The 15,079-nt window shown below is 44.7% G+C and overlaps 1 protein-coding gene across 12 annotated transcripts in view; it reads right to left on the bottom strand.

Annotated features, from left to right (window-relative positions):
- Positions 1-13,539, bottom strand: part of Evi5 (ecotropic viral integration site 5) — a 145,648-nt gene extending 132,109 nt beyond the window's left edge. For 4 of the 12 annotated variants that reach the window (XM_087582064.1, XM_087582069.1, XM_087582070.1 and 1 more), the window contains exon 1: positions 7,954-8,179. Coding sequence is in view for 3 of the 12 variants with exons in the window: in XM_087582063.1 (XP_087438189.1) it covers positions 13,301-13,450 (150 nt within the window). In the remaining 9 variants the exon portion in view is untranslated. 12 annotated transcript variants of the gene reach the window in all.
- Positions 13,540-15,079: the final 1,540 nt, after the last annotated feature.

Genomic DNA, 15,079 nt, shown 5'->3' with positions numbered 1-15,079 from the left:
AGCAAGGAGGGTCCCAAGCAGCCTCAGTGATAGGCAGCCGGGGTGCAAACAGGAAACAGTAATCAAGCGCAGAAATGAGTGATGGGATCGTCCTTCCTGAGAAAACTGAAGAGACCAAAGCCAACAGGGTCTACCTGCAAACACAATATTAACTGACATGCATATGAGGAAAGGCTATCATACCACCATGGTAAGTAGTAACTGCCAAGGTCACTTCTGACTGGCATCTTGAGTGTTCTGTAAAAACTGAAAGAAAAATGATTGTGATGTAGCACAACAGGAAGGATCTGAGCCTTAGTCACTCTGTGCTGTTCAAGTTTGTTAAAAGGCACTGTGAGGAGCACCACGGGGCTCACAGGTTCGGTGGCTAAAGAGTACTGTTTAGCAGCACAGACTTCATAAGGACATTTTAATACAAAAATTGACAAGACATATAAAGGTGTGTATCCTGGGCTGGGGAGACGATCTGTAGGTCAATGCTTGCCAAACAAATGTGAGGACTATAGTCTGAAATTTCAGAACTGTTTAAGAAAACAGGGGATTTTTAGGGGCTGGGGATTTAGCTCAGTGGTAGAGCGCTTACCTAGGAAGCGCAAGGCCCTGGGTTCGGTCCCCAGCTCCGAAAAAAAAAAGAACCAAAAAAAAAAAAAAAAAAAGAAAGAAAAGAAAACAGGGGATTTTTCACTAGCCTTTATCAGTGAAAACATTATCTGTGTTTAATTGAGACCCTGCCTTGATGAATAAGGTGGAAATCAATAGGAGGGCCTCCAAAACTATGTGCACACGAGTGTGTACCCACACATGCAAATATGTATACACACAAATATATATGCCCACATGTTACACACACACAAAAGGTATATACTTTATATAAGCTTCACATACAAGAAACATTTTATATTTTATTTCTACTTCAGCAGGAACTACAGAGAGAAAATTATGTCTCAACACTTCTGTCCCTTGACTAGGCATGATGGTGTACTTTTTTTTTTTTTCTTTTTTTTTTTCCCCAGAGCTGGGGAGCTGGGGAGCGAACCCAGGACCTTGCACTTCCTAGGCAAGCGCTCTACCACTGAGCTAAATCCCCAACCCCCAATGGTGTACTTTTAACCCTAGCAAAGAAACAGACAGAATCTCTGAGTTTAAGGTCAGCCTGATCTACATAGCAAGTTCCAGGCCAGCCAGTCTCAAACTTTAAAAAAATCAAAAACAAAAACAAAAACAAAAAAAAACACCTTGGCTTATGAGGGTTTTGAAAAGAAAATCGACATATTAGTGTGTGTAGATACACACAGATACACACACACACACACACACAGATACACATACACACACACAGATACACACACCCACAGATACACACACACAGATACACATACATACACACACAGATACACATACACACATACACACATACACACACACACACACACACACACACACACACACACACACACACACACACACAGAGGACGGCTAGCAAGAGTCGGTTTTCTCCTTCTACCATGTGAGTTCCCAAGATGGAATTCAGGCCATCAGGACACCAAGCATCCACTAAGCCACTGACCCGATGCCTCATGTGTTTTAAAGAAAAAGCTGGCCAAGTATGGTGGTGTACATTGTTGACTGGGAGGCAGAGACAGAAAGACATCTGTGAGTTCCAGACCAGCCTTGTCACACAGTGAGCTCAGAACAGGCAAGACTACATAGAGACACCCTGTCTTGGAGAGAGGGGGGAGAGAGAAAACACCCTGGACACAATGGTGCATGCACACCCATAATCCTAATCCTATCACATGATAGGTAGAGGCAAGAAGATAAGAGATCAAAGCCAGTCTTGGCTACATAGCAAATTTGATGCCAGCCTGAACTACATGAGAGAACTCAAGTCAAAAATTAAAATATGGGGCTGGAGAGATGGCTCACTGACTTAAGATCACTGTGGTTCTTACAGAGGTCCTAAGTTTAGTTCCCAGCACCTACATGGTGGCTACAACTCTATGTAACCACAGTTCCAGAGACTCCAACACCCTCATCCAGCCTCTGCTGTACAGAATTATACACATGCATGTATACATGTAGGTACCAGAGACTCCAACACTCTCATCCAGCCTCTGAAGGGCTGTACAGAATTATACACACACATGTATACATGTAGGTACCAGAGACTCCAACACTCTCATCCAGCCTCTGAAGGGCTGTACAGAATTATACACACACATGTATACATGTAGGTACCAGAGACTCCAACACTCTCATCCAGCCTCTGAAGGGCTGTACAGAATTATACACACACACATGTATACATGTAGGTAAAACGCCCAACACACAAACAAATACATTTTAGGAGGGAAAAAAAAACCAAATGTGAAAAAATAAACTAGGAGGAGGGGTAGGAGAGGAAGACGAGTGAAGAATGCCAAGCTCTGTGGCCACCTGACACAGATGCCTTCACTGTGACTATTAGCAGATGACAAAGGTCTGACTTAAACAGTGGTTTCCGACTTCTAACAACAAACAGGTCTGGAGGTCGAACTCTGTAGTAGAGCACTTGCATAGATGAATATAACAGTGTAAGTGCTACCTCTCCCTATCACAGGACTTTCCTTTAATAACTTTTCAACAAGTTTTAATATTGCATGCTATAATATGCAAAATCTATCACTCACTCATTCAATGGTTAATGCACATGTAGAGTTACAGCTTCCAGATACCCAAACATATTTCTCATCTCTTACCTGACCTTCCCACATTTAAGAGAAGTGCCTTACAGAAAGTATCAAATAGTTCACCAGGCTGAATTATCTCTACAATAACTTCCAATTCTAACACTGTACGATTCTGGAACAATGAGTACTTCTAAAAAGAAAGAATCTGAGAACAGGGCTGGTCTTGGTAACAACAGCCTGTAACCTCAGTGTTGGGAGATGAAGACACGAGGGTCAGGAGTTCAAGGTCAGCCTAGGCAAAGACAGGGAATGAGTGACTCTGTGTGTGTGTGTGTGTGTGTGTGTGTGTGTGTGTGTGTGTGTGTGAGAGAGAGAGAGAGAGAGAGAGAGAGAGAGAGAGAGATCTCCCTCCTGGCAGCCAAACTTGGTAACTGTTCAAAAATCAAACTTAAAATGTGTGAATGTGTGAAGCGGGTAAGATGGCAGGCGTGCAGGAGAGATGGCAGCACATATGTATGATAAAAGCACGCATGTATGTATGATAAAAACACGCATGTATGATAAAAGCACGTATGTATGATAAAAGCACATATGTATGTTAAAAGCACGCATGTATGATAAAAGCACGCATGTATGTCTGATAAAAGCACACATGTATGATAAAAGCATGTATGTATGATAAAAGCACGCATGTATGATAAAAGCACGCATGTATGTCTGATAAAAGCACGCATGTATGATAAAAGCACGAATGTATGTATGATAAAAGCACGCATGTATGATAAAAGCACGAATGTATGTATGATAAAAGCACGCATGTATGATAAAAGCACGCATGTATGTCTGATAAAAGCACACATGTATGATAAAAGCATGTATGTATAATAAAAGCACACATGTATGATAAAAGCACGAATGTATGTATGATAAAAGCACGCATGTATGATAAAAGCACGAATGTATGTATGATAAAAGCACGCATGTATGATAACAGGCAGCTGGGACTCACCAAAGTTAGAGTGCAGACTGAACACATAACCTAGTTTGCTTCTTCATAAAAACATAGCTAAAGCACTGATAGTTTTGCTGAGACTAGTAAGACAGCCCAGTTGTCAAGTGCTTGTGACAGACCCAGGGCCTGACTTCAAGCCTTCATTCCCCACACAGAAAGCTGGGCACAAAGCAGCACGAAGCCGTAACTCCTGCCCTGGAGATGTGAACACAGGGGTCCCTTGGGGCATGCCAGCCCACCTAGCTGATTAGCAAGCTCCAGACTGAGTGAGAGTCTGTCTCAAAAAATACAGGGCAATTTAAGAACAATTCCAGATGTGTACACACACACATGAACACATATACACCACACAAAAGGATATGTGCAAAAGGAAGAAAATGAAATATTGCTGTTGTTTTTAAGACACAAACCATTAAGGTCAGGGAAAACAGGAAAAAAAATACAATCATCACCATTTTCAGAGGCTATAAAAAACTGAGCCAGTATGAGAACAAACTCGGTTTATACCACAGCTTTCTCAAAAAGCTGAGGAACTTCCAGAACAAATGCTGGGGACAGAAACTCCCACACAGCATGACGCTGCTGCTGCAGGTCTGCAAGATGGCTCCATGCAAGCCCAGCACCCTGAGTTCAAGGCCCAGAACCCATGCAAAAGGGTGTCCTCTGCACACCACACACAGCACGGCACACACACACACACACACACACACACACACACAGAGAAATACAAATTCTAACAATACATTTTTAATTAAAAAAATCAGGGTTGGAGATTTACTTAAGTGGTAGAGCGCTTGCCTAGCAAGTGCAAGGCCCTGGGGTTGGGTCCCCAGCTCCGAAAAAAAAAAAAAAAAAAAAGGAAAAAAAAAAATCCAGACATTGGCTGGAGAGATGGCTCAGCGGTTAAGAGCACTGACTGCTCTTCCGGAGGTCCTGAGTTCAATTCCCAGCAATCATATGGTGACTCACAACCATCTGTAATGAGATCTGATGCCCTCTTCTGGTGTGTCTGAAGACAGCGACAGTGTACTCTTATGCATAAAATAAATAAGTCTTTAAAAAAATAAATCCAGACACTACTGTCTGAACCTAGAAGTCAAAATGGTAGACACTACTGGGCAGAGAATAGATACACTGAATAATAGTGCCCAGAATTCCCACTGCTCTGAGTCCGCATCAGGTACATGGTGAAATCACCAAACCACATACTTAATACTGCAAATTTTATCATATGCAATAACATCAAGTCTTAGAAGTATTACTGTGTGGGTCCCACCCCTAGAGATGCTGATGTATTCAGTCTACTAATGACAAGATCTCTCCATGAGATTGTAAGACTCAGCCAAAGCTGAGAACTTTTGCCTGAAAATGAGATGACAGGGTAAACCTGGACATTAGTGACTCCTGCTTATGATCTGCTCTTCCTGCCTATTAGCGGTCAGGTGCCAGGTGCTTTTCTTTTTTTTTTTTTTTTTTTTTGGTTCTTTTTTTCTGGAGCTGGGGACCAAACCCAGGGCCTTGCGCTTCCTAGGTAAGCGCTCTACCACTGAGCTAAATCCCCAGCCCCTCAGGTGCTTTTCTTAACCACGAACAGAAAAACAAGAGACTGTCAGGCAGTCACGAGAAGACCCGCTACCAATCAAGCAATAATACCAAGTTGAAAGTTAACTTGGAGGAAGCAAACTAAGCAAAGAAAACAAAGTTTACTGAAACTATCTTTACCTTCCTGAAGTAGACCGGAGAAAACAAGATATCCACAAAACAAGGCAAGAGATGGATGAGCGAATGACTAAGGGGAGGAAGCTGAACCTTCCAGCTTACAAAGAGTGATTCATACATACATACATACATACATACATACATACATACATACATACGTACGGTCAATGAAGCAACTATTTCAGGCCAATCACAAAGGCCCAGAAAGACTAAGGCCCTGCATTACCCACAGTCAGTGGTGAAGAGGCTAAGACACTTAGCCTGTGTAAGGGTACAGCAAGGCTTTTGAGGATCCCATTCCTATCCTCTCACATGTTATTCCTGGAAACACTAACATGGAGTAACTCCAGACCAGGCAGAGTGAAGAACAAGGCTGAAAGCCAGGGCATTAAGCAGAAGTGTTTGTGGCAAAGAGCAATCACCCACTCCCACTTCCTCTGCCCAGCTGCAGAATGCTGGTGGCCAGATGTGTCCTCCTATCCACGGGAGACCCATTCCAAGACATCCAACACTCCCCGGAGGCTCCCATAGCCCCGTCCTCCGCAATTCACTGTGTGACTGTGCCCTGCATGCTGAGGTGCTATGGCAAAACTATCACAACTACTTTATCCTTCCTTACAATTTTACAGACTGAAGATTGTTCTCAGCAACATCTACAACACACAACTTCTTTATTATTATTAAGTCAACAATAGTCGCTGTTTCACTTCAAAGGAGCATTTTTGGTTTTTTTTGTTTTTATTACAGCCCCACTTTTGGCTCACACAAAAGGAAGTACTCTTCCACTAGGGGCCATTATTAGTGAAATAAGCGACACTTGAGCACAAGCAGGGCAATGGCAGAGCAGTCCATCTGACAACCCCAACGGTTACTGAGTAACCAACGGCTGTGTACAGCCCAGATAAGCTGGGACAAAGGAGTAATTAGCATCCCACTTGGATAGTATTCAGCTACTCAAAATGCACGTAACTTAAATCTAAGTGAGCTAATCTGTATCAAGCCCTCAGAACCGTGCCTGCCAAGGAGTACCTACATAAGTCCAATTTTAAGACTTCTTAGTTGTTTATTTCTGGAATTTTGCAGATACTGTCAGACCGCAGATAAAAGAAACCTTGGAAAGTAACACAGTTGCTCATGCCACGGATGTAGGTTCTGTCTCCAACCCTACCAAAAACAAACAAACAAACCAACCACAGAACTAAAAAAAAAAGAAAAAGAAAAAAAGAAACGTAAAATCACGAGAAACTAAGCATAATTCGTAAAAGTGGCACTTCACAAAAGATCAATACAAAAATGGCGAACAAGATATTTTTAAACTCGATCACCGCGCAAAATAAAGTCACACACACACTGATAAAGTACTGTACCGCCAACCGAGTCGCAGCATTTTTTCAAGATAAGTATCATCAGTAAGTATGGAATGACTGGAGTTTGAGTGTTAGATGGTCTTGAGAAAAGGCCCAACAGAACCTAAAGCCAGAAATTAAAAATCAAAAACAAGGGGCTGGGGATTTAGCTCAGTGGTAGAGCGCTTACCTGGGAAGCGCAAGGCCCTGGGTTCGGTCCCCAGCTCCGAAAAAAAAAGAACCAAAAAAAAAAAAAAAATCAAAAACAAAAACAAAAACCCAATAATTTACCAGAAATAGTGCAATAATATACTACAAGAAGGTCGACGGCAGGGGACCTGTATGGGGACAGCCTGGGCTACATAGCAAAACGTTGACCCAGAAATAAAACCAAACAAAAAACAGTATTTTCACTCCTCCGTGGTATATATCCCAACCTAGTTAATTTCTTGTTGGTTTGTGTTGGTTCACTTAAAACTCGTCACCTGGAAACTTAAAACTGTGATCTTTTTACTCCAGATAGACTTGAATGAATTTTCTAAGATTTCCTTGACACAGACTTCTTCTCATAGAAGGCGAGCATTTTCTGCCTTACAGAAAGCAAAGTTCTGGAACACTGAGAAAATGTTACTAATAAAATTAAAGACAAAACACCGCGCAAAGATAAAAACTACCAACAGATCACGCTCCTCTAACTTCAGGAAACTCTGGAATTCATGCCCTCGGAAGAGGCAATTATCACCGCTTGTTGCTCTACAAAACCCCCTCCGGCAGAAACAGGACAGCGAGGGAACCGGTCCAGAACTTTTTGCTTAACTCTCTGGTGAAAAGACCTAAGGTCGTAGTCACCAGCGCAGACGCCACCACCACAATCCGACCCACCGGAAACCCGCGGTTAATCTCAGGCTAGCCCCGTTAGGCGAATGGAGACCCGGCGCTCGGGCGCTCGGCACACCTGGCTCGCCCATCACCTGCTCGCAGCCGCCCGCACGGGCAGCCGCCGCAGGCCGTATGGAGACGCCAACTTTCCGAGCAGGGCGCGGCGGACCGCGGTGTCCTCGAAGACCGGCCTCGAGGCCGCCGGGGCCAGGCGAGCGCGGGGAACGCAGGCCCCGGCGGGCTCGCGCCGAAACTCGGCGGCGGCCCGGCCCTCGGCGGCGCCCGCGCCCTCCCTCGCCGCAGCCCGGCCTGGCGCGGCGCCCCTCACCTTGGAAACCTGGGGTGGACTCCGCCGTCAACATGAACTTCCCATCCAGCCGGCGGCCCCGCCGCCGCCGCCTCCCACCGCCTCGGCCGGCTGGACCTCAGCGGCCGCGTTCCCCGGCTCGCGCCTCCCGCTCGGGATCCCGGTGCGGCCCGCGACCCTCCGCCGTACCGCCGGCGACTCGGGAGAACTCCGCGCAGTGCTGCGCCCGGCCGCTTCAGGAAAGCCCAGGGCGCAGGCGCGGCGAGGGCCTTAAAGAGCCCGGGCTGGCGGCCTCTACGGCATAATGGGTTCGAGCAGGTTAGGGCCCCGGCCGCGCTGGCGGAGCCGAAGTAGAAGCCGAAGGGATTGGACCGAGGAGAGCGGAGGCGGGGAGATCCCTCTAGGTCCTCCGCCCCTCTTTCCCAAGCGCCCAGCCCTCCGCGCTGCAAACTGCTGACTTCCCAGTCGCTCCAGCGGCCCTCGCCAGTCAGGGCAACACAAGACACGCCTCCCCGGAGACCCCGGGCGAGCAACCGCGCCGTGCTGCCGGGCCAGGGGCGCGCACAGCGGAGGCGCAGCCTTGCGAGGGCTGCCCCAGTCCCACTCCCAAAAACATTAATCAAAAGGGCACTCGCGGTGGTAAAACAGGCCTTCCACCAATCCTCTGGACACCGTGGGTTTATTCGGGAGTCCGACAGAGGGCAGAGGGTGGGCAATTATCCAGCATCAACCAAGAAATTCTTAGAAGGAAATTACTTAGTTCGAGACAAAACAAAACAAAACAAAAACAACAAAAAAAGCCTATTCATTTGGGTCCCGTCTCAGGAAGAGCAGACAACAAAAACTAATAAAGGCAATATAAATCATTTTTGCTATACACTTAAAAGTGACCAAAAGGATAGTGATTATTATCACGCAGTCAGAAAAGCTCCAAATTTTTTTTACTAATTTGATACCACTGTTTTTTACATTTATATTTGTAAGACCTGTCCAGAAAAGGTTCCACTACCGTAAACACTTCTAGAAAAGAATATTTTTCAACAAGATTAGAATATAAAAAATGGGAAGTAAAACCACTTGTCCTTCCTCCACCCAGCTTTGAAATTTTCAAAATAGTCTGAGGCAATTATTTTTGCATAACTTTAGGTCAGGTTACTAAAAGCAATTTAACATCTTCATGTTCCAGGCAGTGGTGGCACAAGCCCGTAGTCCCTGCTCTTGAGTGACAGAGGCAGGCAGATCTCTGAGTTCAAGGCCAACCTGGTCCACAGAGCTGAGTTTCAGGACACAAAGACCACTGAGTCTCAAAAAAAACAAACAACAAACAAAAAACTTCTTAGTAATTTAATGCATCTACCATAGCAAAAACATTATAATCTACCTCTCCAATTTATCTGCAAATTCTCTGCTTTTATCTGCTAAAGTTTCCTTGAATATCTCTAATCTTCGATTTTAAATTATTTTAAGTTATTAAAATAATTTATTTTAAATTATTTATCCCCGTTAAGAAGGATAGATAGAAAGATAGCCATGAATGCCCACAAAACTATTAACACTAGCTATTGTTTCAAATGTAGAAGGCAGGGAGGATAACTAAGAGAAGCATTTCCAGAGATGGGAAGATAATTTTTTATGACTATCCAAAGGCTTAAAGTAGTTTTTTTTTTCATTTTAAAGTATGTGAATGAACTACCAGTTTTGAAATAACACCAGGGTATACAATATATGATTCCATATATGCAAAATTCCAGAAGAGGCAAAACTGAATGTAGTGAAAACAGTCGTGATGGGACTGGAGGGACAGCTTATTGTGCTCAGTGTGTGACAGTGGCATTATTTTTGAAATACATGCTCTCAAGATAATAGTGCTGACGAGACCATTAGCTCTGGCCCTCCAGCATTATCCCTGACTAACGCCTTTCTCTCACTCGCCCCAAGTGTGTCAGTTTATTTGACAGAAGAGCTCACACTTTAATGCCCCACTTTTATTGCTAATTCTAGCTCTCACAAGGGCTCAGGCACTGGCGTAAGTGATATTCCACTGTGTGAATCCTACTGACACCACCTCTGCTCCTGCCGCTTACCCTCCGGTGGAAGAGACAGAGGATCTGTGGCAGTGGACAATAGCAGCACAAAGGCTGCTTTTATTTACAGTCAATTCAGTTAGCAATTCGAAGTTCTGTGTTCCATCCTGCAAACCCTGCAGGAAGCCCCTCTAAACCTGCCAAAGGTTGGGGTTGGGGATTTAGCTCAGTGGTAGAGTGCTTGCCTAGCAAGCACAAGGTCCTGGGTTCGGTCCTCAGCTGGGGGGAGGGGGGGGTGTTAAGTCACAGAAACCCATGTCTTTGGTAAAAGTGTTTGAGCTCCATTGGTCCCCAAAAGAAAACATGGGAGGCATTCTTCAGAGAGGTCAAGTCACCCCAGATAGAGAGGGGGAACTCACAGCCACCTTCACCCTGAGCAGCTGGATTTTAGCTTAAACAAGAAGGGTGCTTGTTTCTATCTCACCGTCTCATTTGGAGAACACGAGAGCCACTAGACACGTGCTTGTATCTCGACAGCTTCAGCTTCTCAGTCTCACTCACACATTCCAAGCTCGGTAACAGCACCTGTGGCTAGAAGACCACAGGCAGAACGTCGACATCTGTCAGAAGTTATCTTGGTGGCACTGTTGCAGGAGGAAGAGAAAGAGTACTCCTCGGAGGGTTCCAGGCAATGGTTGAAACGTTTTGTGTTTGGGAAAAAAAAATGAAGGCTCACACCAAAACAGTTACATCACACCTCGTTAGGCATTTTACTTACCACAATAGGAATCTAAGATACTCGGGCACAAAATCTGGGGCCTCTCCACTTACCAGGGTTCTAAAAATGACTTCTTCGTCAGCTCTTTTCCTTCACTGTACCCACTGACTATAAGACAGGAGCATTGCCTTACGGAAGAACATCGATTCACAGCGTTCATTCTTGTGCTCTCTGGACCCTCGTGTGGAGGTAGAGACTAGACCACAATGAATGTAAAGATGGGTTATAACTACAGAGTTTGGACAACGTTTTTGCAAGGGTCTGTCCATGTGGTCTGCATGCCTGTTCACATGTGAGTGTGCACGTGTGTAGCAACCACCCTCTTCCTAATTAATTGGGGCAATGTCTCTCTCTCTCTTTTTTTTTTTTTTAAAGTATAACTTCCATTTTATTTTTCCATGGTATTTTTCTTTCTGCCTTCATGAAATCACCTCTTTACATGGGCTTTGTGGAGGTTGGGGTGCAGCGCCAGAAGGTCTGAATCGTGGTGGGGGTGTTTGGTCCTTCCGGGCTTCACAAGATCGATTCCCGACGACCTTGCTATGAATGGCACAGCTCACGCAGTAGTGCAGCTTGAGATAGAGCTTGGGAGGCACGTAAGCGTCGAAGACGTTTGCTTCAGATATGCCCCTGACTGCAGCGGCTTCTAAAATGTTCCGAATGACAAACATCTTAATGGCCTTATCCTTGGGCACGCACCGGGCGCAATTCGTGCAGCGAATTGGCTGCACATGGCCGTGGCCCTTTTTGGCACGACCGTTGTTTCTCTTTTTTTTGGTCGTATTGGAGCCAAGACTCGAAAAGAGGCAACGTCTCTTAACCGAAGCCAGGACTCTCTGCTGCAGCTCCCGCGGCTTGCTTCCTGCTTCCTGTCTGGGCCTTCTGGGACCTGGACTCATAGGCGAGCTGCCTAGCCACTCGGGTCTAAGAATCTGCACATCAGTCTTCACATTCGAGGGTTAAGAACATTGCTTGCTGGGCTATACAGCCCACCCACCACCTTATTTCTATTTTTATAAACTCCGCCAAACCAAATAACGAGTTTCGAAATTATACCGTAAAATGGAATATCAGTACAGGATAAAAGAAGTACCTGATAAAAGCAGTCTGTTTGTTTCTTGGCTTCCTTATCTGTCTGAAGCAAGATAAAAGTTGGTGCAACTAGGATTAGTCATTTCACTTAAACTACCCAACTTTCTGAGAACTCGTAGCTTCCACCTTCTGTACGGTGCGTGACGGTAGGCTGTAACCTAAAATTTTAAGTGTACTCAGCAAAAGTATACTTAACCTCCTCGTATCTCAGTCTTCCCATCCATAAAACAGTTAGTAATATCTACTTAAGCACTAACCTGATATTTAAGTGGAGCATTGATGCCAAGCATATAGACACTCGGCAGGTGGTAGTTATTGCAATTACTATTTCCAAAGCCACAAGGTAACCAGTGCAGATATTAAAAAGACTCTGAATTAGGAGGAAAAAAAATCCTGACTCCACCACCCACTAGCTGTTTGGATGCTGATCTTGTACAGTTCTGTTCCTTAGCTAAAGCTAAGAGTCTAGCGAGAGAGATGGTTCAGTGGATAAAGGGCACTAACCAACCCTGGAAGCCTGCATTCTGTCCCTGGGACCCACATAACAAGGCAGAACAGTGGCCTATGTAATCCCTCCACTTCTTCTGCTCTCGGACGAAAAGCAGAGCCAGAATCAGCCGGAAGACTCACCCATCAGCTAGCCTGAAGTGCACAGCAGCACAAACAAGGGATCCTGACTTCCCGTCTGTGAAGGACACCAAAGCTGTCCTTCCGCCCGCACATGTGCACCATGGCATTCGTGCACCTGCTTTTAGACATTAGCAAATACACTCACTATAGACAAAATGAGGAGCCTGAAAAGCAAAAGTTAAGCCCACCCACCGTGACAGGTGTGTTGAGAGATAGGCTTCTACTTCATGTGAGATGGTGGTCTGTATCAGTCAAGCCAGGGACAGAATTCATTCAGTGTAAATTATCTCTTCCCTTATTCCCACCGAAACAAAAAACACCGCTGCTTTGTAGTATTTTCATGTGGAAGCATATGTAACCCACACTGGCCCCAGACTTGCTATGGAGCTGGTATACCCTTAATGAACCAAACCCTCACCTCCATTTCCCAGGCAGAAACCACCATGCCTGATAACCTTACAGTAAAATTAACTTCGATTTACAATGGCCTGTATACCTAAGCACAAGGGGCACCTAAGGAAAGAAACGACCATCAGTCAACATTGCCACCAACTAGAATTCGCGAACACACGTTATGGTAATCATATTCCTAGGCTAATTTTTATCTCCATGTGGAAAATTAGAAGCCTAAACGGAAAAAGTGGGACTCTATTTATTAAATAAGCAAAACAAATCCCCAGTAGCCAATAGCAGCAGAGAAAGAAACTATTGAAGCACGAAAGCTAATTATTACAACCCTCCCTGCGTGGAAATAAACCTACCACTTTATATAACTCCGGGTTGCTCACATGAACGGCCACAAGTGCAATGAGATAATATTCTTAAAATAAAACCAAAGACGTACCCACAAACAGCTGCTGTGCCTTAAAGACTGAGCGAGGTACACAGATGCTGATCCAGTAAAAGTTAAAATCCCCTGCTGCACTAAGGGCATCTTTATCAGCACTATAAAAAAAGGGAAAAAAAAAAAAAAACAAGCTGCATTTTCAGACATTTACCTGTCTCCTATTAGGGTTTCTAAAGACAGCAGTCATCTTGGTGGTAACCATGATGGGAGGAGGAGACTAGGAGGCTGGGGATTTGAATTTAATTTACAGCTGACTCATAGGAGTGTTTACATCGGCCGGGGCCCCGGGGCTCCGCCCATTTAACACCCTTTCAGTCCCAGCCCCTAGCTCAGCGAGGTGGTAACTTGAAGGGCGGCTGGGGATGTGGGGGGGGGGTGTATCAGTAAAACGGGAAGCAAAGCCTTTTGAGTATCCAGGCATACTAATAGATGTTGGTTTCTTCTGCTCCCCACTTCCTTCCTCCCTCTCTCCCTCTTCCCTTCCTGACTCATGTCAGAATGATCTTGACTGAGGTGCCCGTTTTGAGGCACCGGCTAGAGGCTTGTCTAATTTGATACTGTTAGCTTGGACTTTAACCTAAGACAAATTATTACCTGGATATCTCTCTATCTCTTTCTGTCTCTGTCTCATCCTCACACCCACACCCACACCCACACCCATCCCACCCCACCATACTTTCCTGAAAGTTCTACAGGCTACTGTGTTACTCAGAGACTATGAGTAGAGAGTTTGCCATAATGTGGAACCAACTGGTAGACCTTGTGGGGGTCGGTCCTAAATAGAGCTCCATTTCTTGGAAGAGGTCTAAAGTGTTGGTTTCGAAGACTTGTCTTGTTAATCATGGCTTACGTTTTAAGGCACTTATCATGCGTTGGGATCTATGAAATCATTTTTTTTTAATTTTCTTTCACTCTTCTTTAGTTTGGTTTTGGGGACAGATTTCATGAGCTCAGACTAGGCTTGACATTTCTATGTAGCTGAGGCTGGCCTTGAACTCCTGAAATCCTTGCCTGGGATGGCAAATGTGTCTGTACTGCCATATCCAGTGGCATTTTTTTATCTATCACCTAAATCTTTTTTAGAACTATGTGTATGCATATGAATTCAGGTGCTTGTAAAGAAGGAGGCATCACATCTCCTGGGTCTATGTTATAGGCAGTTGTAGGTGCCCTCTAAAGGTACTGGGAACCAAATTCAGGGCTTCTGCAAAAAAAACGATGGGTGTGAGACATCTTTCTAGAGGTATAGCCTTTATCTCTAACCCCGTGGTTATCCCCATTCACAAGTAAATGCCAAGAAAGTCTTTATTTGTTTACTCATTCACAAGTAAATGCCAAGAAAGTCTTTATTTGTTTACTCACTCCGCCACTCAAAAAGATATCTCCTAGAGGTTATTTCAAAGCAGAATAGCTGTACTAATGACAGGCACAAGACTGTCACATGATAGGACCTATTAACATTCCCTCTCAGAGGGAGGTTTGAGAGGCTCACAATCCTCATGTGCCTCATGTGATGCCTTCTGAAACGACTTAAGACAGAAACAGGTAACTGGGGTAGGGTCTTGGTATTGAAGATGCCTGTAAGGATCTGTGTGTGTGTGAGAGGAGGGAAGTTCTGATGTTTTAGCTACCTTTAAGTTCCTTGTTGGGGATGTACTCATGTATGTATGTATGCATATATGTATGTATGTATGTATGTACTTATGTATGAATATGGTGATCAACTGTGCCAAATGCTTTGCTAAAGGGAAGGTCAGTAAGTCACATTTTCAGCTT

The sequence above is a fragment of the Rattus norvegicus genome, chromosome 14 (assembly GCF_021556685.1).
Source record: "Rattus norvegicus strain SHRSP/BbbUtx chromosome 14, alternate assembly SHRSP_T2T, whole genome shotgun sequence".
Classification (NCBI taxonomy): domain Eukaryota; kingdom Metazoa; phylum Chordata; class Mammalia; order Rodentia; family Muridae; genus Rattus; species Rattus norvegicus.
The sequence above is the reverse complement of the archived record's forward strand: the minus strand, read 5'-3'. Positions and strand labels throughout refer to the sequence as shown.